We start from the raw sequence: 22,138 nt of genomic DNA on the forward strand, positions 1-22,138 counted from the left end.
TTTTTAATATTTCGCGATTTCGCGCATCGCGAAAATTTAATGTTCCTAGTCATTGCTATTGTGTTAATAGTGGCTTTACTGAGGTCCCTTAGGTTCATGGAAAAGATGTCAATGGTCATATTCTTGATTAGCAATTTATTGTAACTGGTGCACATTCTCCACAGTGGAGATTTCTTTACAATTTCAGATCTAGCCTTCTTTACAAGAAAAACTTCATTCTTGAGTCTAGTTTTCGACGACGGGATTCGCAAATTAATCTGGCAGAGTAGATGTTCAGCATCTATTTCGTGATTTAACAACTTCCACAAGAATACTATTTCCTGTAACGTTCTTCTGTGACACAGCTTTGTAAACCGACGTTCATATATTAGGTTGTCGTAGTGTTCAAATGTCGGGTAAACTTTCTGAAACTTGTATTTTAACAATCTAAGAAATCTTGATTGGACTCCTTCAATTGTTTCACTGTACTTTGCTGTGTCTGTATTTCATATGCATATTCGAGTTTTGGTCTTATATATGAATAATACAAAACTTCTAGTGCCTCAATACTCTTAAAATGTCTCCCCACTCTAAGCTCTATCTTACTTTCTCTTTCTGCATCTCTCTTTCTCTCTCGCTTTCTTTCTTTTCCTCTTTTTTCTGTTCTCTTATTCCCGCTAATACTATCACTCTCTTTGTCTGTCTTTCCTTCTCTCCCATCTTTTTCTGGTTCTCCTCCAATCTCTCAATCATGCTAAAGGCTCAGCTGGACCTATGGCAGACACCAGAGACGCCATTTTCGAGATTTTCCCTCCTCTCGAAACACCGCTATGATATTAAAGAATTTGAAACATTACATCTGTCTAGAAATTCTTCTAGAGCCTTCAAGTGACTCTTCGTGCGATTTGCTTTTGCTCTTGCCTTGATATTTGCAATAGTTTATTGGCTACGTAAGCCTATTAAACCTAGACAACAAGGAAGCAAGCAACACGAAGATTCACGTGAAAGCTGTAGAAATAATTCTAATCAGATGTAATTTTTCATATTTTGATATTATGGAACTTCTTCGAGAGGAGAGGAAATTTCAAAAATGGCTAAGCTTGCATGTGCCATAGGTCAAGCCGAGCCTGAAGAATTAGCACTAACCAACTCTTGCTTTGACAAGAATTAACAATTTTAACTTGCCTCCTCGACGGCCTCGTGGCAATGTCATCGCCTTTAACCAAGGGATCCCGGATTCGAAACCCGGTGGAGGCACATGGCTCTGTGGTTCCGGTCCCACTTTAAATTATAGGTCCATTGCCGATTAGCCTATCTGCGCATAAAGTGGACTTAAAACAATTCAAACAATTTTAAATCAATTTCATGTTTACATAGAGCATATTAAGAGCATGAATTTCATTATATTGTAAAATTTGACACACATGGAGCCGGCTTAATTTGACCAAAATGCTGATGGTCATGGGCCATGCACACACAAGACCGAACGAAAGGAAAATTCGGTACGTTTCGCGGACAGATTTTTTAAAACTATCTTTCGTCGGTATCACATTAACATGCAGAAAACCAAACAAGAGCCGAACGATCCGGAATATCCCCGAGTTTTCGAGTATTCTTTTGGAGTGTGCACACGAAGTCTACCCATTTCCTCGAGCTCCGTGTGCTCATCTCCATTTAAAACTAGGTCTATATCATTGCTACCGATTTTTTCTGGGTTAAGTCATGCCAATGTGGGCAGATTCCATGTGCACAAAACTTAAGATTGATTAATTATTCTTACCTGGGGATATTTTCCACCCGCAGGAGTGATAGTCCATTGGATACGATGAGAAATCCATCCAGCAAAAGAGGCGTAAGTTGATGCTGAAAAACGAAATGTCATCTTCAATGCGTTTTATTCTAATTACTTAGAACAAGGATGATCTACGAACATAGAGGGTCACTGAAAATTAGAGAAGATAATTTGGACAACGGTAGCAATGATAATGATGTCAGCCGAAATGGTTGGTAAAATAGCCTTTTTTGGTAACCTCTGAAAAGTTTGGTGGTGAAAGCTGGAGAGCAAAGTAAGTGCATGCCAAAAGCTGGACTTTATTACTTAGTGAAATGATGGCATATGGTGTAACTTATGCCTTATGTAAATTTAGGTTTCAAAGTAATGGGGAGCGCTGCTATTATTTAAAGTGATGAAAAATTATTGTTAGTTTTCACCGTATATATCTGGCGGAATTACCCATCTCAATTATCCACCTATGGTCGTATGAAATCGAGAATAAAGGATTCCCGGATAACAATGTTATGTCATCTTCACGGCGCTATAAAAAAGTAGCTCGGGAGGTAGGAGGGGCTGGTGCGACGCAGCCAATATAACAATATCACGTCACGTGCAAAATGTATACTCATGACAAAAGTTGGTCGGTGTATGTGGGCTGGAGACAGTGATTGCATCATAGTGGGGCATGGAGGCGGGCGCCGTCACAGTCAAACGAGTGCACGAAACAGCCAGATCTGGCTCCAAAAGAGCTAAGTTGGCAACAGTGCTCCGCAGGTGCGCTGAGGGAATAACCTCGCGAAAACCCTTCCTCCCTCCCTTTGCAGTAGCACTGACAGAGACAATTACACACAGGTAAAATAGCCAGGTCTGGCCCGGAAGCTCAGTTGATAGAGCCATACCATACAGAAACTTAGGCCGTGTCCCAAAGGTGCAAGACCGTGCTTTTAAGCGAGCATCCTCCGAGTATGGTCTTGGAATGCGGTCTTCAAGTCGTGGACTGGAAGTGTAAGTCTTTCGAATTGCACTTCGACTGCAGCGCCAAATACGATAGAACTGAGGACACGTTGTTTTCCTCGCGTTTTAAACACTCGTTTTTAACCATAGAATTGACATGGCATTTTCAAATGTTCGTACACATACATTTCCACACATTAGAAGAACTTTAACCAAAAACTTGTTGACCCATAACGCATATTTAACCCGTGTTGCTAGCTTTCTATCTCCGCGATTTAAAACAAATGAACAACGAGTGTGGATATCACGTGACCTAGTCACCAAGCATCTGCGCTGAGAGCTGCGTACTTGCGTGCTTCTGTTCTTGGCGCTTTCGAACTGTACTAGGTGACGTCACTTCCGCCAAAACCATACTTTAAGTATGTACTTTGCACCTTTTGGACAGAGCCGTTCAAGTCCAGGTCAATCCTGAACTTTTCGTCTCAGTTCTTGCTGCTTCAGTACTTGACCCAGAAACTTAACGAACAGCAAGTGTGAAGATTGAAACAGTGTAAATATTTTGATTAAGTTAATTGCCAGAAAAACTAAAAGCTACCTTTCATAAAGATATTAACCAAGCTCTAACATATTCGACAAACAACAAAGAAAATGGCGTATTAAAAGAATGTACATCGTACCTGACTTCATACATGACACTACTGTCATCGTGCACAATCATGAGAGACGACTGCAAGGGGTTGAAGAGTTCTGGATCCTGGCTGGGGTAGATGGTAAGGGCGGGCTTCCACAGGCGGGAGATCTCCCTCGCGTTCAGCACCCTGAAGGACGTGTTGCCATCCGACGCTGTCGCCTTGAAGCCCAACACCCGGGTGTCCCTCCACTGCAGGGTGACGAACCCCTGAATGCCCACCTCCTGTGAAAGTGCCAAGAAGCATTAGTTTGGTTCATCGCGTTCGCATCGCCAAAAATTTCGTAGGACTGTTAAGGTTGTTAATAGAAAAGTGAAGAGTATAATGGTAAACAACTATTACTAGTAATTAGTAATGCGATCTGTCTCATTTTTGTAACGGTTGCTGTATATATAATTTAAGGTGTTAGGTTTTATGTTACTTCATTACAAAATGTCTAAAAAGTGTATTCTGAGATTTTTAATGAATTAAAAATAAATGACTAAATTATACTACCATCTTAACATGACATATTCACGATTCTGACGCAAAGCAGACTGAGTATTAGATTACGTCAACAGATACAATACTTATCCATAGGTAGTGGTTGAGCATTTTACCGGTTCAGGCGCTAGTGTGTAGGGGTTTATCGCTTGCCATTCCAGAAAGTAATTCTATAATTTGTGAAAATTTGAATCTTATAGGGACTTGGAAGGTGTGTTGGCAAATTGCTGATGAAAGGAATTACATATTTAGGTGTAAATTGCTTATTTTTTTCTGTGTTGAATCCAGTGACGTTTCACCTGAACAATGAACCTACATTTGTAAAAGCCTACCTTAAAATAAATCGTTGTTGTGTGGAAGGAAATAGACAATAAATAACTTGTCCTTGTGTAATTCAGGCTGCTAAAGGTTAATAAAGTAACCTTACAATATTATTAAATTAGTTTGAACGATATGCGATGGTAATATTATCCCATCCGACAAATACAAGATACATTTTGTGATAATGCATCTCAATAGCAGACATAATTGCAAGGATACCAACAAGTTACTTCGTTTAAGGGCGTGCGATACAAGAGACCATAAAGAGCCCTTCATTCATTAGGGAAAATTGGTTTATTGTATTGGTCATTAGTTACACGTTCCTTCATTCACAACGGGGAAAATTGTCACATTTCGAGAATAACCAATACAAATGTAAAATGTCATATAATGTGACGAGGAATAATAATTTTTAGTGTGTTCATTCGAAAACGGTGATTCATAACAAAAAAAAAACATATCTGCCACAAAAATTACTTGAAATTGAGGGACCTGTTACTATTTAATTTTTTTAGGTACTCACTGCCCACATCGTTTTAACAGGGAACCACATATGTCGCATCAAGGGGTCCCGGTTTCGATATTCTGTGATTCTAATCCCACCTTAAACTTTAGGTCCAGTCCCAATTAGCCTATGTGTGCATAAAAGTGGACTTACAACAAAATTCAAACACTTCTCTGCACACCAGACACAAATTACATAATTACATATTTTTTTCTTTGTGTGTGGACAAGCAAAAATGACAAATCAGGATTACGATGTCAAGAATTTCAAGTTATACATTGTGTAGTTTTGACGTCACGTGTAGGCCTAGAGCACATATGCTTTTACATAAAATATGGCATTTACTACAATTTTCTAGTTTTCGTTGAGAAATTGTGGTACATTTATGCGATAAACATTCAAAATATGATTTCTTGAAGAAAATGGGATAATTTTATGTCGCGGCATTAGATTGTCAGATTATTTTCACTCATTTAAGCCATAAAAATCACACCACAGTGACTGCAGATAAGCAATTCAGGCTTGATAGACCTTCAGTGAAATTCGATCGGATATTAAAAAGAAGCACTGAAATAAAGGAAGGGAAATGAAGATCAACAAAAAATATTATTTCATGTTTTAATATTCAATATTTCATTGAATATTTCTACTTATTTATGTAGGCCGGTAATATGTATGTAATATACATTCAGTTACATTTCTTTAAGCCAGGACATGGGTCACAAATAACAAAACTAGACGGCTGGGCACCAAATGTTGCAGAAACTTCAACAAAATGCAAAACCACCTTAATGACTCCTGTAACTTCTACATTGCCTTTGACGTGCAATACGAGGGCTGCTGGAAAAGTTTCTGCAATCAATATGAAAAAAGACATGTGGAATTCTGGGAATGGCTTTTATTGTTTTTCACAGTATTCACACTTAAGATCGATACACTCTTGCATACGCTCAAATCAATTTTGAAAGCATTTTTTCCATTCTGAAGCTAACTCGTATTTTCACAGCAACTTTACAAATAATACCGCTATCGCACTGCCTGAAGTCAAGCCCATCACTCCTTACACACTCTCTCAAATCTCAACTAACTGGTTTGGTTTGGTTTGAGTTGCTGTTTTAAGTCCACTTTATGCACAGTAAGGCTAATCGGGACTGGACCTACAGTTTAAAGTGGGATCCGAACCACTTGTGCCTCCACCGGGTATCGAACCCGGGACCCCTTGATTACAAGGCAAAGACGCTACCACTGCGCCATGGGGGAGGCCCTCAACTAACTGCAATGAAGTCCACGAATTATTAAAATCTCTTTCATGTTCTAAAGCTAACGCTCCTAATGATATCCCTGGCATATTTCTACGACGATTAGCCCATATTCTATCCAAACCAATCAGCATAATCTTTAACAGATGTTTTTCCGAGGGTGTATTTCCTCTTGCATGGAAGCAAGCAAATATGGTTCCTATACTCAAACACGGAAACAAAACTCACGTTACTTCTTATCGTCCGATTTCCTTACTTCCTGCACTTGCACTACTAGCCGAAAAAATAATTTCCGATCGTATCCTTGCGCATGCTACTCCGTTCCTCTCTCCCACTCAACACGGTTTTCTTCCTCGTGCTTCGTGTGACGCAAACCTTGCTTGTTTGCTCACCAACGCTGTTAACTGCCTGAGTGCCAAGCAAGACATGGATGTCGTTTACTTAGATTTTTCTAAAGCCTTTGACTCTGTCCCTCGTACACAACTCATCCGTAAACTTTCAAACAGATTCAACATTCACGGTCCTCTTCTTAAATTACTCTCATCTTACTTGCACAATAGAAAGCAAAAGGTTATCATATCTGGTTGCTCTTCGTCGTGGCTCCCTGTAGTTTCCGGTGTGCCTCAAGGAAGTTCTCTAGGGCCCCTGTGTTTCACTCTTTTCATGGACGATATTCATGAATATATTTCTCCAGAATGCTCGATTTTATTGTATGCTGATGACTGTAAGTTATTTAGAAACATCGCTTCAGTTGAAGACACTTGTTCCATGCAAGACAATCTCACACACATTGAACGCTGGTGCCAAGACTGGAATCTAAAAATAAATCCCGAGAAATCTGTTTTTATGAGGTTTACCCTCAAATCCAATTTTACAGCACCATCCTATAGATTATGCAACAAAATCATCCCGTTCGTACAACAGCACAAAGATCTTGGAGTCATTTTCGACAGCAAACTCACTTTCAGCCACCACATAGATTACATAACCTCTAGAGCCATGAAAACCCTTGGGCTAATTTACAGATTTACAGATATCACACATGTTTCTGCCCTCAAAACCTACTTTACATCGTGCGTCGTACCTATTCTTGAATATGGTTCCTGTATTTGGTCTATGGCCTGTGATAGCAATATAAAGAGAACAAACAAAGTGGTAAATTTCTTTATCAGAATAGTCAAACATAGATGTCCAGCCCTTGAAAACTTTTCCAAACATGAAATTCTATCCACTCTTCAAATTCACGATCCATCCCTTCGCCGTCAAGTTTCAGATCTAACATTTCTTTTCAAAATCATGAATGGACAACTTTTCACTAACGAACTCTTGCCACATCTTCATATCCGGATCCCACGTACCAACAGCAAATGCAACAACTTCTTTTACACAAAAGCCTCGAGGCTATCCCTAGAACAAAGGTCATTTCTCTATAGGCTACAAACAAGGTACAATACACTAATTAATCCTCCAGGTTTCCATCTATCTAAGCAGGCTTTCAGAAATGCGTGCATCAAGGAGCTGAAGAGAAATTATTATTTGTTATACTCTTGTTATTGTTTTATTATTATTGTTTAATTTTTATTATTTTTATTGTATTATTCTTGTTACATATGTGTGCGTGCTTCTCATTTGTTAATTTCTATTTTTCTCGCTGTTGATATCCTGATATAAAATGGATCCTCTCTGTATTCAGGATTTCTCAAATAAATAAAATAAAAATAAATAGATACATCAGAAACCGCTGTTCGGAATGCGTCAACAGCTGCTTCAGGCGACACAAATCGCTCACAACGCATCTTATTTTTCATGTGTGGGAACAAAAATAAGTCATTGTGAAAAATCAGGTGAGTACGTACACTGAGTCATTAATTCGACATTTTTACTGAACAAAAAATCAACAGTTTGGTGTGCTGGCGTTGTCGTGGTGAAGAATAATGCGACGATTTGGTTTGTTTTACGCAATTCATTGATGACCTCTGGCAAACAAATTGTTGTATACCACTCAGCATTTACAGTCCTTCCATATTCTAAAGCTATTGTTGCTAGTTGCCCACGAGACGAGACTTTGGCCTGTCTCGTCTCGTGGAAATGCTGTGAAATGCTGTCTCGTCTCGAAAATATTCGTTTCTCTCGGGACACATGATCAATCTCGTCTCGTCTTGAATTTTTAAAAGCCTGTCCCGTCTCGTCCCGTGGGCAACACTAATTGTTGCCGCATGTCAGGTATAACCGAAGAAACAAGCAATCATTTTCTTGACATCACTCCTCGAACAACTTTTGTTGGTTTCGGCTCACTTTGAAACATCCAAACAGTGGATTGCTGTTTAGTTTCGGATTCGTATGAATAGATCCAAGTTTCGTTCCCTGTAACGATGTAGTACACCAAACTTGACTTGCCTCGGTTGAATTTTTTGACTATTTCTTTACACCAATTTACACGAGCCTGTTTTTGAGCTTCGGTTAAGTTGTGTGGGATCCAACGGCTTGAAAGTTTCCGTACGTTCAGATGACCTTGCAAAATCGTAGGTATTGCTTTCATATCAATGTTCAAGGATGCCTGAATCTCACAGTATGTCACATGCCTATCTCTCTGAATCATTTCACGCACAGCATCAATATTACTGGCAACAACAGACGTGGATGGACGATCTTCACGAAATTCATCACTGAGAGATGTGCGATCACGCTGAAACTTGGAAAACCAATTGTACACAGTCCTATTGAATGGTGCTTCATCCCCAAAAGCCAAATGATGTCGCTCGATGCATTGTTTTGGTGATAAACTACATTTGAAATCACAAAAAATCATTTCCCGAAAGTGTTCACGAGAAATTTCCATTTCTCACACGAAACTACTTCTTCAAACTGTTGTGATAAATAAACGAACAGGCTTAAACAAACAATCAAAGATAATTTAAACATAAAAAAGGTATATTCTTCCGATTTTTATAATAGCGGAACACTAGCGCCACTGTTGGTGGTAGTTTGCAGAAACTTTTCCAGCAACCCTCGTATACGCATAACTATAGTTACAAACCAAGCGAAATCAACTTGCACAAAGTTTATATAATAACGTATTTGGTAATACTGAGTGCTCACCTCTGCTTGCTCCTTAATGTTCACCTTTATTATTGTTAGAAGAATGCTTAGATTCAATGGGTTATCTGCAACAAAAAAACAAAGCAATACTTAGAAACAGTCAAGTGTCAAGTGATATATCTTACTTAACAAAGATAAGCATGGAGCGGGTGGGGGGGCAACATCTGCCGAGGCCCCCCAAATCTTCACTGTCAATTACTAATTCTTATTAACTTTAAACACACAGACACAGACTCAGAGAGAGAGAGAGAGAGAGACGCGGTGATCCAGTCATTAGGGTGTCTGGTTGATATGCGAGTGACCCGAGTTAAGGCCAAATCACAATGGATGATATTCAATGTGACGTCAGCGGCGGAGAGCATGATGGGAAATCTGGCCAAACCGCACGTGCTCCGGCACTCAGTCTGGCAAGCCATAGCAAACGTGAAGCGAAGCAAATGCTGCGTGCATGAAAATGACCCGATGTTTAACAATTTTAATTGTATTACTATTATTTTCAAATGAAGTTTCCTTTTGGTGAATTAATGCGTTGCGTATGTGTGTGTGCCATTGTTTATGTATTAATTGTGAGAGAACATCATACCTTTATACAGTTTCGTCGGTGGTTAAGATGGCGTGATTTTTCCAATCCGGGGTGAAATATTAATCGTATTTGAAAGGCAAGTACTGTGTTTATGGCTAGCGTTATATGACTTTATGTAACTTTTTACATCCGCATGCTTTGCAACGCGTGTGGTTGTTGTACGATCTCTAATAATGTTCACCGAAAATTTTAAATACTGCTTATGAATCAGCGGGTGCGTTCGAAGTATGCATATATTTGTATATACTTTTCAGCATAGCTTATATGCCTGTCTCATACACATGCGAAAAGTGACAGTAATACGTTACGGCCTTAAAAAATATAGTACACAATTTTGTACTTCCGAACATTTCTAAAAATATATAAAGTTTGTTTTAATTCACTTTTTTCAGAAATAATATTTTTAATTTTCTTTAAAATTTCCTCCAGCGGGAATCGAATCTCGGATCCTTTGATTACAAGGGGATAGCATTAGCCACTGCACTATCGGATACATCCGATTGATTCCATGAGATACAGGTTCCATAGTCCTGTATTTTTTTCATATGTTACATGGCTTTATACAACGTTGTTTTGTGGCAAATAGCAGCTTTTTAGATACTCTGGTCATTGTTGAAGTCTACGTTTGGTATATAATCTACTGTGAAAGTCTACATTTGGTTTATAATCGTTATATTTGTACTTTGAATCACTGCCACAAAAGCTGTGAAAACAATGCTTATCAAACGTGTTTTCAACACGCTCAGTCTGTGCTTTGAAACGTTTGCCGGAATCATGGCCGCGGGCGTGCTTTCGCGCAATGAATTGTGGGGGAAGTTGTTCGCTGAATATCATCCATTCGAATTGGATTTCCAGTAGGAAGGACCTAGTTGGCGCTGTTCTGGCTACCTAGCCGGAAATGATGGCTGCCTGGCTGGCTGCTTGACTGGTTTTGATGATTAGACCGTGTTCAAATTGCAATTGCCTTTCCTATGGACTCTATGGAACAGCCAATCAAAGCGAAGTTTGGCCATGTGAAGATAATCTGTGAGTTTGCTAAAGGAAAGTTTTTGTCTGTGGTTTCCAAGCGTTGTTTTCTTTTTGTTCGCTTCTTGATAAAAGAAAAAGTAACAGAGATGATGTGCATATTTAGGTATTCATACAAAGCGTTGAGATTTGTACGTGACAAACATGATTAGCCGATAATGAAAATCCTTATTATTTGAAGTGTATTAAATGTTTGATATATTTAGTTAAGAAAAATATTTTTTTTATGAAAGAAATCCTGCGAATCTCGTGAATGAATATACATACCTGAGTTCAGTAAATAGCTTGTTCGGTACGCACCGATTACTATATTTTCTTCCCATTTTTCTAGACCATACTTTTCTATTTTAGTTTTTAATAACTAGAGTAATTCTCCTGAATCATATGGGGAAGGTTTTACAGTAACGGACACCCAACGTTTATTGGGAATAATTAGAAAATGAGTAGGCGGAATATTGAAAGCAAGAGAATGGTACATCAAGATATTCTTTATTAAGAACAGGGAACCATTGCTAAAAAATTGAAACAAAAGTACAAATAAAATTGCAAACCAAAAAATAGTAACGTTTGAAGAAAATGAAAAATCGTCGTCCAGTACCGGACAGTCAATGTGTTAGCTTATAGATGAGTCGATAACATAAAGTAAATACCATCGACAATCTAACTGCAGTGATAATGCACATGCCTACAGTTTAGCATGTTCCTGCAATGTTCACAAATAAAGTACAAGATGCTTTCCTCATGTGCACGTTGGACGTGCGCCCAAGCATTACACGAGAGACATTCCACTTACACCCATTCTTCATTGAATGCCTCGCTACAAATGATGCATAGCGTTGTTTCTTTGTCATCAGAACTGAAGTCCAGGTGTTTTGTCTTCTTCATAAGTGGCATGTAATCTTCATCTTCCTTTGCTCTCCTTGTAGAAGTGCGTGATGTGTTTTCTCTTGTAAGTCTCGTTTACTTCCTCTCTTCTGGGTTTTCATTTTCGTCTTCTTCACAGATCAGTGAACGAGTGTCCTGGTTCAGAGGCAGATTTCTAGGAAAAAGACTGAACAGAAGAGAGATAACTGTGCAAGTTCTATTCTACAGATGAAAGACAAGGTGCTATTAACAAGCCCAGCAACATCTTTCTGTAAGATTGGTTTTGAACTACTTCTTGTCCGGTACTGGGAGACTGTTCGTTGTCCGGTACTGTACGATCGCCACATGACAGCACCTGGTCCAATGTTACATTGTGTGCAGATGCTATCGTGATTTATTTATCACCTATCACGAACTAGAAGCCTATATGCACACTTACCTATAAAACAAAATCTCCTGCTTATCTCTAACTGGAGGAATATCACCGTGAAAATAACTTTCGACACACACTTTTCCTACGAATTGCTTCAACCGTTCCCCTTTCCCACGACACTCCGCGCAGACTTGCGTGGCCAAACTATGTTGAACATTGATACATGAAGGTCGCACTGGTACCTGGCAACTGCTGTTCTGTAACGTCCGAAGCGAGAACTAGCATTGTCCTGTACTGTCGGATGTCCGGTACTGTAAGACTTTCCCCTATTCAAATCACTCGTTCATCTTTTTAAATTCTCTGCTCTGCGCAATGTCTTATGAGAACAAAAGTATACCGACAAATACGGTAACAAGCGTGTTAGGCGAGAACTAGCAAATGGGTAGCCAGTCCAGCGCCAACTAGTTCATTCCTACTGGAAATCCAGTTTCGTGTGATTCGGTCTTTAGATTCTGTACATGGGTGATTTCACTTGATAAACTTTCGCAGCGGCAGCTATGCGGTTTACACAGCCTCGAATGATTGGGTGCCTGAGGCTAACCCAGGTGGTTAAAGGTGATCGGAGCATGGTGATGATCACATCGCTTTCACAAGTGGACGAAAATATAAATATGTTGGGCCCCACCTCCATATCCCCTACCATATGACACTACGGCAGGTTGTGTCATGCAAGGAGTATAAGTATAGCTACTTATTTGTACTTGTCTTCTCATAAGACATTGCGCAGAGCAAACAATCTAAGAAGATGAAGGAGAAATTTGAAGAACGATTCAGGCAGGGGCGGCGCCAGAAATTTTCGACCGGTTGGGCAGAAGCTCCATATTGATAGATTAGGGTGGGCAGGATAAATGTAAGACCATATATAGTATATAATACGTATGTATGCCCCTCTCCCTTACACTCCCGATTTTCCTCTAACTTATTTTCCCTTTCCTTTTCTTGTTTTCCTCTTTATTTTTTTCTAATCTATTGTCGCATCTTGTTCCATTTCCTTACGCTTTGTCTCTGATGGACACAATTATTTCAACGAAGTGTTTACCCATGCGCAGCCATACATTCTAATCACTTTCTTTCATGCATGTTAATACAGTGAAATAAATGTGAATTAGGTTTAAGCTTGTGTTGCAAATACAAGGCACATACTTGATTTTATGTATTCGGGACAATGATAGAAAGTGCGATGGTGACAATCGTGAAGTTTCTCGTAATTTAAATGCATGTTCCTAAGCATAGTATTTCATCGTATGAGTTTTTGACTGGAAGAGTTTTCTTACTCCTTGGGGTTACTTTTCTTAGCTTACAAGGTTTGTACAACTGACAAATCTATCTGAATAATAATAATAATAATTCCCTTTATTACATTATTACATTACATACTGAATTTGCATTATCATATAATTTAGACAATTATCAACTATAAGCAACAATCATACACAAATATACAGCTATTCAATACATGTAATAAGGGGGGAACCCCCGAAGTAAGCCCGGCTCCTCCCGCCTACATTCGAGGGTATGGTCTTATTGTCCTGGTTCCTAAAAATATACCAGGACGTCAGTTGCTCCGAATTTGACGGTTCCCCCGACTTTATTTCCTCTATTTATTACTATTTGCATTTTAAAATAGGTATAATAATAATAAATTGTAATGTTATACAAGGAACATATACATGATATAATTGATGTACTTTATGTGATATTATTTCTGTTCTGGAATCCAGAACAGATGACATGACATTACATTACATAACAATATTAATAATATTATTTCAACAACATCATGAAGAACATCTTCAATAACATTCTCGATAACGTTTCCCTGGCAGTGAGACAAGCATGCATAATATTGGAGTCGCAGAAGATTCCGTTCCGGCATTCCAGAGCGGTTTGATGTACAAGATTATTTTCCTCATCAAACCCACAGAACCCAACTCACAAGTCCAGAGCCCCAGTCTGGCATACCAGAGCAGGGAGCCCAAAGAAAGGTCGCATCCTGCGCCCAGACTGATTGCTATTCATTAATTAGAAAGAAGAGATAAAATTAAAATTTTGGAGTGTGATATTTGTATTTGTATTTGAATTCTTTAGGGTCGTTACCGCCGCGTGCACAACTGCTGATCTGGCACACGTCCATGCAAGAGTGCAGCGTCTGCATTCCAGGGAGGGGACAAGGGATCACGACGGACAAGGAGCAATGTCCGTGTGAAGAACGATGCTTTATTGTCGTTGCTTCTCTACATTATAAAATGGCATGCAGGAGAAGCAATACACGTATGGTTGGTTACATGTGCATATTTTTTGAGGTAACAAAATGATTTAGGACACAAGGAATTAATCGAGTTGATCACCGTACCAGTAATAATTCATCAATTTTTCATAGATGACTTGGGTTGTATGGCGTGACCATTTCGAACACACTAGAATGTCAACCTCTATCCTGTGCAGCATACCCTGGAAACTTTATTCGTTCAGGGCAACCAGTCCCTGGCGCCTGGAACCACTGTCAAAGTAATAATTTATGAATTCATTAGGGTTTGTGTGTTGAGTGTCCGCATGTGTTTGTTTACGTCCTTTCGTTGCTTTCATGAACCTTATCGTAGTCATTATCAAAATTAGCAGGAAAATGACTTAAAATACAACAAATCAACCACAACTTACTCTTCCAAAAATTGGAGTTTCATTAGTTCATACCTCTTAGAAAGTTGAGGTGGTAGTTTTATTTGCACAGCGTTTCATTAGTGGATCAAGGCAACTAATTCCGTGAACAATGACGTTGATTTCCGAAAGTCTCAAATATTTGTCTCAGGCAATCACCCTCTTAAAATGGACGCATCTTCTGTGGTGATAAAATGACACGTTTAGTGCGAGTTCTTTCTGTATATTTTTTCTCCAATGGCATATCGCTGTCGCATTATAATGAAGAGGCCCTGTGTTCGACTCCCCCCTCCTCTGGTGGAAGCGCAATGCACGCTGGTTCGGACTACACGCTAAACTGTATGCTTAGTCCAGATTAGCCTATCTGAGCACAAAAGTGGGCTTAAAAACTAACTAACAAAATCGTCTTCTGAGTACTTTGTGACATAACTTTTTTTTCTTTACTTCAGCTGCATCTACGGATTCTGTTGACATTTTCGACTGATTCATGTGGCAAAATTTATGTGTGGAACGAGGATTTCTAAATAGGATAAGCCACTCATTACCAATTCTGTAGCTTTATCCATACATAACTGGTTTATTAAAAGTTATTCACTTCAGTATTGTAGTGAATATTGTGATTCTTTCTTATTAGTAGAACGAATATAAAGTTGATATTTCTCATACAATATTGATATTTAAAGATGACAGGTATATAAAAATTGTAATGAAAGAAAAGAAGGCACACTTCTGGAATTTCAATGCAGAGCTAATTAAGACTATCTTCTACACTCTAGCATACTTAAATCCGAAGATTTATGGCTGGAGCAACACAAGCCTTCAATCTGTCCCTATTCGGGGCAAGATCAATCCAATCTTTCCCATCCATACTGATTTATTTTAGGTCCATCTCAACGTTATCCCTCCATCCCCGTCTTCGTCTTCTTACTGGTCGCTTACCATCAGGTTTCCCAACAGGAATCCTGTAAACTATTCTTTCCTCTGCCATTCGTGTCACATGGCCTGCCCATCTAAGTCTTCTTGATAAAATTATTCTAATAATAATTAAAAAGTCGAAATAATGTATTGTGTTGCTGGAGGAAGTAACGCTAACGCGATGTTTTTATTTGTTTATTGGAGATTATTTTAAGCATACCCAGGCCGGGATTTATATACGTATGCGGAGGCCCGGAGCTTACAGAATCAAGACCTCACTCCAATCACCTCTACACAGTTTCAGTTATAATTTCTCGACAAGTTACATTGTGTGGTTCGTTATATTTTTTACCACATCCGAAGTACCTATTTTTTTCATTATGTGGTACTTTTCAAAGCAGTCTTGCCCAGTGAAGGTCCGAAGCTGCAGTTCTCAAGTTCACCCTAAATTCTGATGTAATCTTGATCATACCCTGCATAATTTTGAGCCTCCTAAGCCTACTACCTGCTTTTAATCATGGAAGTATTCATTTGATCACAGTTTTTGTTTCAATAGCTTTTTATGGGTTGATAATATCTGAACATTTCTAGCATAGATGATATTCACAAGTAAAATATACATGTTATGAACACCAGAATACACTTATTTATTGAAGCATTCACATATCTCCAAGTATATGTACTTATTGAATTTGATTGGGTGGGCAATCGGGTGGGCACAGGAAATTTTGTGTGGGCGCTTGCCCACCCGTGCCCACCCCTGTCGCCGTCCCTGGATTCAGGAGATTTACTGGAGTTATTATATATACATAAAGGTACATACATGCACATGCACACACAGGCGCACACACATTCCTTCCTTAAGACAACTGTCTGTTCCACATTTCCAAAGTTATAAAAGGTCAAAAGAACAGAATACACAAGGAATCAGACGATTTCATATCAGCTCCGGACGGGCAATCTGGCAGTCCTGGCAAATGTCAGAAGAGCTTTGTTCCAAAATCTACATTGCACAATACATTATTCGTCTGTTTGTGCACCACTTTTCGTGGAATGATCCAATTCATTTTTGTAAAGAAATACCTGTAATCATCAATGCAAAAGAGAATCTATTTTTTAAGGAAGACAGTTTTATCTAATCGAGAATAACTTTAAAGAAACTTGTTTGTTTTTAAAAATTATGTTACTTAACTAAGTTACTTTCTCAAATAATGAACTGTTACTTTATTAGGGAAAGAAGCTGCTCAGTTACTTTTAGGAAATAACTTTGCAAACACTTCCAATATTAGGTTGCACTTCAAGTTGAAAGTAATAAGAGTCGATAGTCTATAATACAGGGTATCTATAAAAGTACTCCTGGGCAAGGGCGGCGCAAGGGGGGGGCGAAGGGGTGCTTGCGCACCCCCTAATTTTCTTCCGCGCCCCCTTCAGCAACCCCTAATCAAGACCTATTAACTCTTACAGTGTCATATGTCGTAGTCACATTTAGCGCCAGAACGTTAGGTATTGTAGCGAGACCGCTGCTGTTATTGTATGCAACAGCCAAAGATTGAAAGAGAAACCGCATATATTTTCCTGTACTGCCGCCAGTCTCCATAATGATCAAAGGCTGTTGTCTTTTGTTTCGTCAGTAGCTATTCTTGTTAAGAATTGTTTCTTCTTTTTTTTTTAAGTGACCTGTTTGTGTTTTTCGATATTTACCTACAGCTCAGTGAGTTTTTTTGGCATTGTTGTTAAACGGTTTTATTGTCCGTCTGCTTGTTCCTAAAGTTCGCGAAAAAATGTTACAGTTCGTTGATGGGGATAGTGCGGCAGAAGGGGATTTTAACAAAGATGAAATTGCCGTGCACTTCGCGTATTGTCCTGACACCGCAGCATCTGGAGCAGACGGAAGATAGCCAGTGGCGCAACCACAGGGGAGCATTACCTCCCCACAACCTTGGTCGGAAATCAATTCCATGGGCAAGGGGGGGGGGGGGCTGGGGCAAACATTGAAGTAAAATAATAATAAAAAAGCAAGGCTAGCATAATCTAAGAGTAGCAGGAGAAAATGATACTCAAGGTGGAATTAGTTTTCATGCATTTCTTTATTTTTTCCTTCCAGACGGCCAAGAGCACCTGCAGGGGTGAGACACAGATAGGCATATGCCATCCACGATTTCAAGTTTTACGCAAATAAAATTACATTTCGTAAAATTTATTTCCTAAATTCGTAAAACTTCAGAGCAGTAGCTAGGGGGCGGTGAACAATCTAAATTAAAACGTTATAGAAGAGAGAATGAGGCGCCCTATTAAATAATATTGTTTCCAGTTTGCAATAGCTTGCAACTAAAAAATTTCTTCACTTCTGTAATGCATTGTAAACTGGCAGAGAGAGAAGTAATATCAACTTTGTACTTCAGACTGTTACTACAAATCCGTTCGGTCTTAAATTCATGAACAGTTGTTTGGATAAAAATGAGGGCGCACATTTGAGAGATTTATATTTTTTTTTTTCTGTTGGTTTGTTGTGAGGCGGATGAATTGATTATGTAATGCATTTAAATAATATGCATTAAAGAAACTTTGAATACTACACAATTTAGTGTTAACATGTTGCATATGTACTTTCTTATTTTTTTACGTCGCTCCGTGTTGCATGTGTGTAAATCACAAACACACACAAATGCTTTAGCACCGAGTTCTCCCTTTTTGCGTGATTACGAGGATAATAACGTATTTGATACTACTACTATTACTGCAATACTACTATTACTATAATAATAATAATAATAATAATAATAATAATAATAATAATAATGGCATTGTTGTTATTATTAGTGACACGTTTTTCCTGGTACTTGCCCCCCAGAAAAAAATTGTTTTTGTGCCACTGCTAAAACGTGCGTGCATATTTCATGCTATCATTATTTTGAACATCGCACCCTCTAAATTTTATTCCGCGTCCCCTCAGCACCCCCAGATGCTTAATCCTGGCGCCGCCACTGCTCCTGAGTTTTGAAGCTAAATATTTTATTAAAAACTGAAAGGCAGGAAAAAGTAAATACATATTTTTGAAGGTAATGTTATCAACTTTTGTTTACAATTTAGTAAATTCCAATGTGTGCCCCGTTTGTAGCACGGCACACATCCAAACGATAATCGACTTCTTGCCACGTCCTGGCCAATATGTCTGGGGTGATGGTTACCACAGAAGTGATAATTCTTTGCCTTAGATGGTTGACATCTTGAATTTTCTCCGCATAAACCATATTCTTCATATGTCCCCATAGGAAAAAGTCTAAGGGAGTAAGGTCCGGACTTCATGGAGGCCATACAATGGACACTTTCCTTCCAATCCATACTTCCAGTTTCTTTAAACGCCTTAAGCCATTAACGAATGGTTTTGTACGAAGGCTAAACACTACCATACTCGGTTCGAAAGTTCCGCTGTACAGTAATAACAGATCCAGTTTCTACAAATCATATCACACACTGCGCCTTTGGTGTGGCGTCGCCGTTGCACTGAACCACACTGACTGTGTTCGGCACGGCTCGGCCCGGCCACTTCAAGGTCAACGCTGCGCAGCGTTGCCAACCTTTGTTGGAATAAACTCCACCAAATGGCGTGAATAAAACTTGATGAGATACTGATTTCAAAGTAATTATCTAATCGGAGTTACCTAATACCGTTTGCGCGCTATCATTGTTTAAAACCCCGGAGTTATTTTATAGACACCCTGTATAATAAACCTTCCGCCCCTACACACACAATATATTCTAAAATACTAGTGTAATTCCTTGATGTAAAATTATGTTTCCTGGAACTTATCCTGATAATTACTTACCACCTTCCGTTGGAGGTAAATATTTATCGTAATCTGCTTCCAAGCGGATGGAATCTTCAGGTTGTGCAAACACAAAAACAATTACATATCTGAAATAAAACAAACAAAAATAATAAATAATAGATTTGCCTATTTGTATTTAGCTGAAGTTCATAGAAATGTAACGAGCGCCGTGTTCTATGTAATTATTTATTATGTATGAGATTATATTGATTACATATATACGTGCTCTTTATAAATATATTCACTGTAACTTACGTTAGAGTTTCTTCCCCATTCTATAATATTTAAAATTCCCCAAAATGCTTCAATTTATTTTATTTTCTAATAAATCGTTACAAGAAGTCGGTAGTTGGCATGTTTAGTTTCAGTCAGTGCTCGAAGTGAGGGGGTGTGTGGGGATGGTATCCCCCAGCAAATATTCGAAAAACATCCCCCCAACTGTTTCATTGCCATGTTAAACTGTAGGAGCATCCCCATCTAACCCTAAAGCACGACCAAACATCCCCCCAGGTAAAATTACCACTTCCAGAAATGGTTTCATTAGTACTGTAGTTGACATAATTTGTTATGAAAAATATATTAAAATATAGTTATAATTAGATATATTTAGCGATTATCATGATGACGTACAATAATGTGACTAAGATTGAAACTTGATTTCCAAGATAAAATCAGTTAAAATGCAACAAAAGCATTACCTTCCTACCACACCTCCCTATCGTAGATACAACTGCACCACTTGCTAGAATTTTGATAATTTATCTAGAAACACTTTTTCATTGTAAGCGAATGCAACAAGTTCGCCCACGTGCCTCTTGAGAGTGTTAAGTTTTACAGTTGTCGATAGAAAACCTTGTGTTACTTCAGTAAAAGCTTGCTTTTTATTTGAGCTCATTTGTTAACCACTAGACACTCCTGTGAACTGCTAGAAGCACTTTGATGCTGGAGTTATAGAGACGAGTGTTAGATTTTTAAAACGAATACACGAGAGTTAAAAACAAATTTTATTGAGTTCAAGCCAATGTTAGTAGAGTTTAACAATTACCCTACTCCATTCAGTACCTGACACTTATGCGATACCACGCCATATAAGGTGATGAGATTTCTGTATTAACACGCATAATTCATTATAGAATGCTTGAGTATGTTTATTTGAAGTCCACTATTTGCACAGATACGCTAATCGGGACTGGACCTATAGTTTAAACTGGGATCCGAATCACCATGTTCAACCACCTGGTATAGAACCCGGGGTTCCTTGATTACACGGCTACGATGTTACCACTACGCCATCGGGGAGGAGCATTAGAGAATGCAAACAAGAGCGTTTTTAAAGCAGAATATAGAAAAAAGGCGTAAATCCTCAAGGAATGACAGAACGTGCTTAACGAATTACTTAAAAGAACATGTCAGGTGAGGTTAAAATCATACAGCCTTTGGCACAAATAGCATCATGACTACTCATCATGCAATTTATATATAGGCTACAACGATTGAATTTAATCACGGATGAATACACCAAAGAAATTGTCTAAATTTTTAAGCGATTGTGAGCTCTGATTACATTATTGGTTAACGTTTCTTTATACGGTGTCAACCACTGGAACCTTTTCTTTATATCAGTAAATGGTACATAATACAGATTAGTACCTGCACGAGCGTAACTTAGTTCAAACCTCATGTTAAAGTGTTAATCATTATGTACATAACGTTTAAATTATCACATTCACTCTATCAGCAACACGAAGAATATTGGCTATTACCATGGTGTGAAAAGTATGTGTTCGTTTCATATTATACATATGTATTTCTAAATTAATAAATCCTTGTATTTTTAACATATAACCATATCCTAAATTATACACCTTTTTTACTTCGAAGTACATTCTGTCATCCACATTCAATTTTCGGTGCCAATAAGAAGTACAGGCAAGTGCATTTTGACAAATTTTTCAAATGTAGTAGATTATGAATAAAAGTTAAAAATAATAAAAAATACAATTTTACACAAGAGCTTTGGTGGAATGAAATAATGCCTCGGTCAGATTTGCAAGTTTTAAAATTACTAAGTCATGAGAAGTAATGAAATTACTTCCAAGTATAATAATATTATGTACTTACGATATAAACAAGCATAAAACTTTATAGTACATTTTTCTTATACTCAGAAGGTTTATTTCATATTGAGTTGGACACTTGTTTGTTTGTATAATATTTTGCCCCAAGCTTTATAGAAAAAGGTTGAAACAGACTCTACATGTCCAACAATTGAACACCACAAGTACGTCAGTCTTGGACCACAGCGGTATTTAGGTGCGAAAATCTATCTATCTATTTAGAATTTTCCATCTGTGGGGTGTAAGCTCGTATTTTAGACGGGTGTAAAGGTAAATTTAGAGCAAAAATTACTATAAGTTGTACACATTTAAGGAAGTGCTCATTAAAATTACGAACATCAAGGGTGTGGTGATAAATCACTGAAACCAATTAATAAAAACTTTTACAAGGTTCTCAACTGTGAAGAAAAAAAGTGAAAAAAGAAACATCGTTAGCACATCGCTCTACGACGCCAGGGGTCCCGGGTTCGAATCCTGTCTAAAATTCCATAACTTATGTTCCTTTTTTGCAGACAAGCTAGTAAACACAATATACGATTCAAAGTTGTTTTCCAGTATAGGTTGTAAGAATTGCAGTGTGCTGTTCATTAAATCCCCAACAATTATCTGAATTTTAGTGACAATGGTTTTATATTAGCAATGTTAATTGGGC

The 22,138-nt window shown here is 38.3% G+C and overlaps 1 protein-coding gene across 2 annotated transcripts in view; it reads right to left on the bottom strand.

The window, feature by feature from the left end:
* LOC145992633 (gamma-aminobutyric acid receptor subunit beta-4-like) overlaps positions 1-21,583 on the bottom strand; it is a 103,925-nt gene extending 82,342 nt beyond the window's left edge. For both annotated transcript variants that reach the window (XM_083129003.1, XM_083129002.1), the window contains exons 1-5: positions 21,491-21,583; positions 19,367-19,455; positions 9,064-9,128; positions 3,385-3,620; positions 1,760-1,842 (exon numbers count right to left, since the gene is read on the bottom strand). In XM_083129003.1, coding sequence (XP_082985129.1) covers positions 1,760-1,842; positions 3,385-3,620; positions 9,064-9,128; positions 19,367-19,455; positions 21,491-21,522 — 505 coding nt within the window. In that variant the 5' untranslated portion in view covers positions 21,523-21,583. The remainder of the gene's footprint in view (positions 1-1,759; positions 1,843-3,384; positions 3,621-9,063; positions 9,129-19,366; positions 19,456-21,490) is intronic.
* Between the last annotated feature and the right edge of the window lie 555 nt (positions 21,584-22,138).

This window comes from Lepisma saccharinum, chromosome 9 (assembly GCF_977018435.1).
Source record: "Lepisma saccharinum chromosome 9, izLepSacc3.1, whole genome shotgun sequence".
NCBI lineage: Eukaryota > Metazoa > Arthropoda > Insecta > Zygentoma > Lepismatidae > Lepisma > Lepisma saccharinum.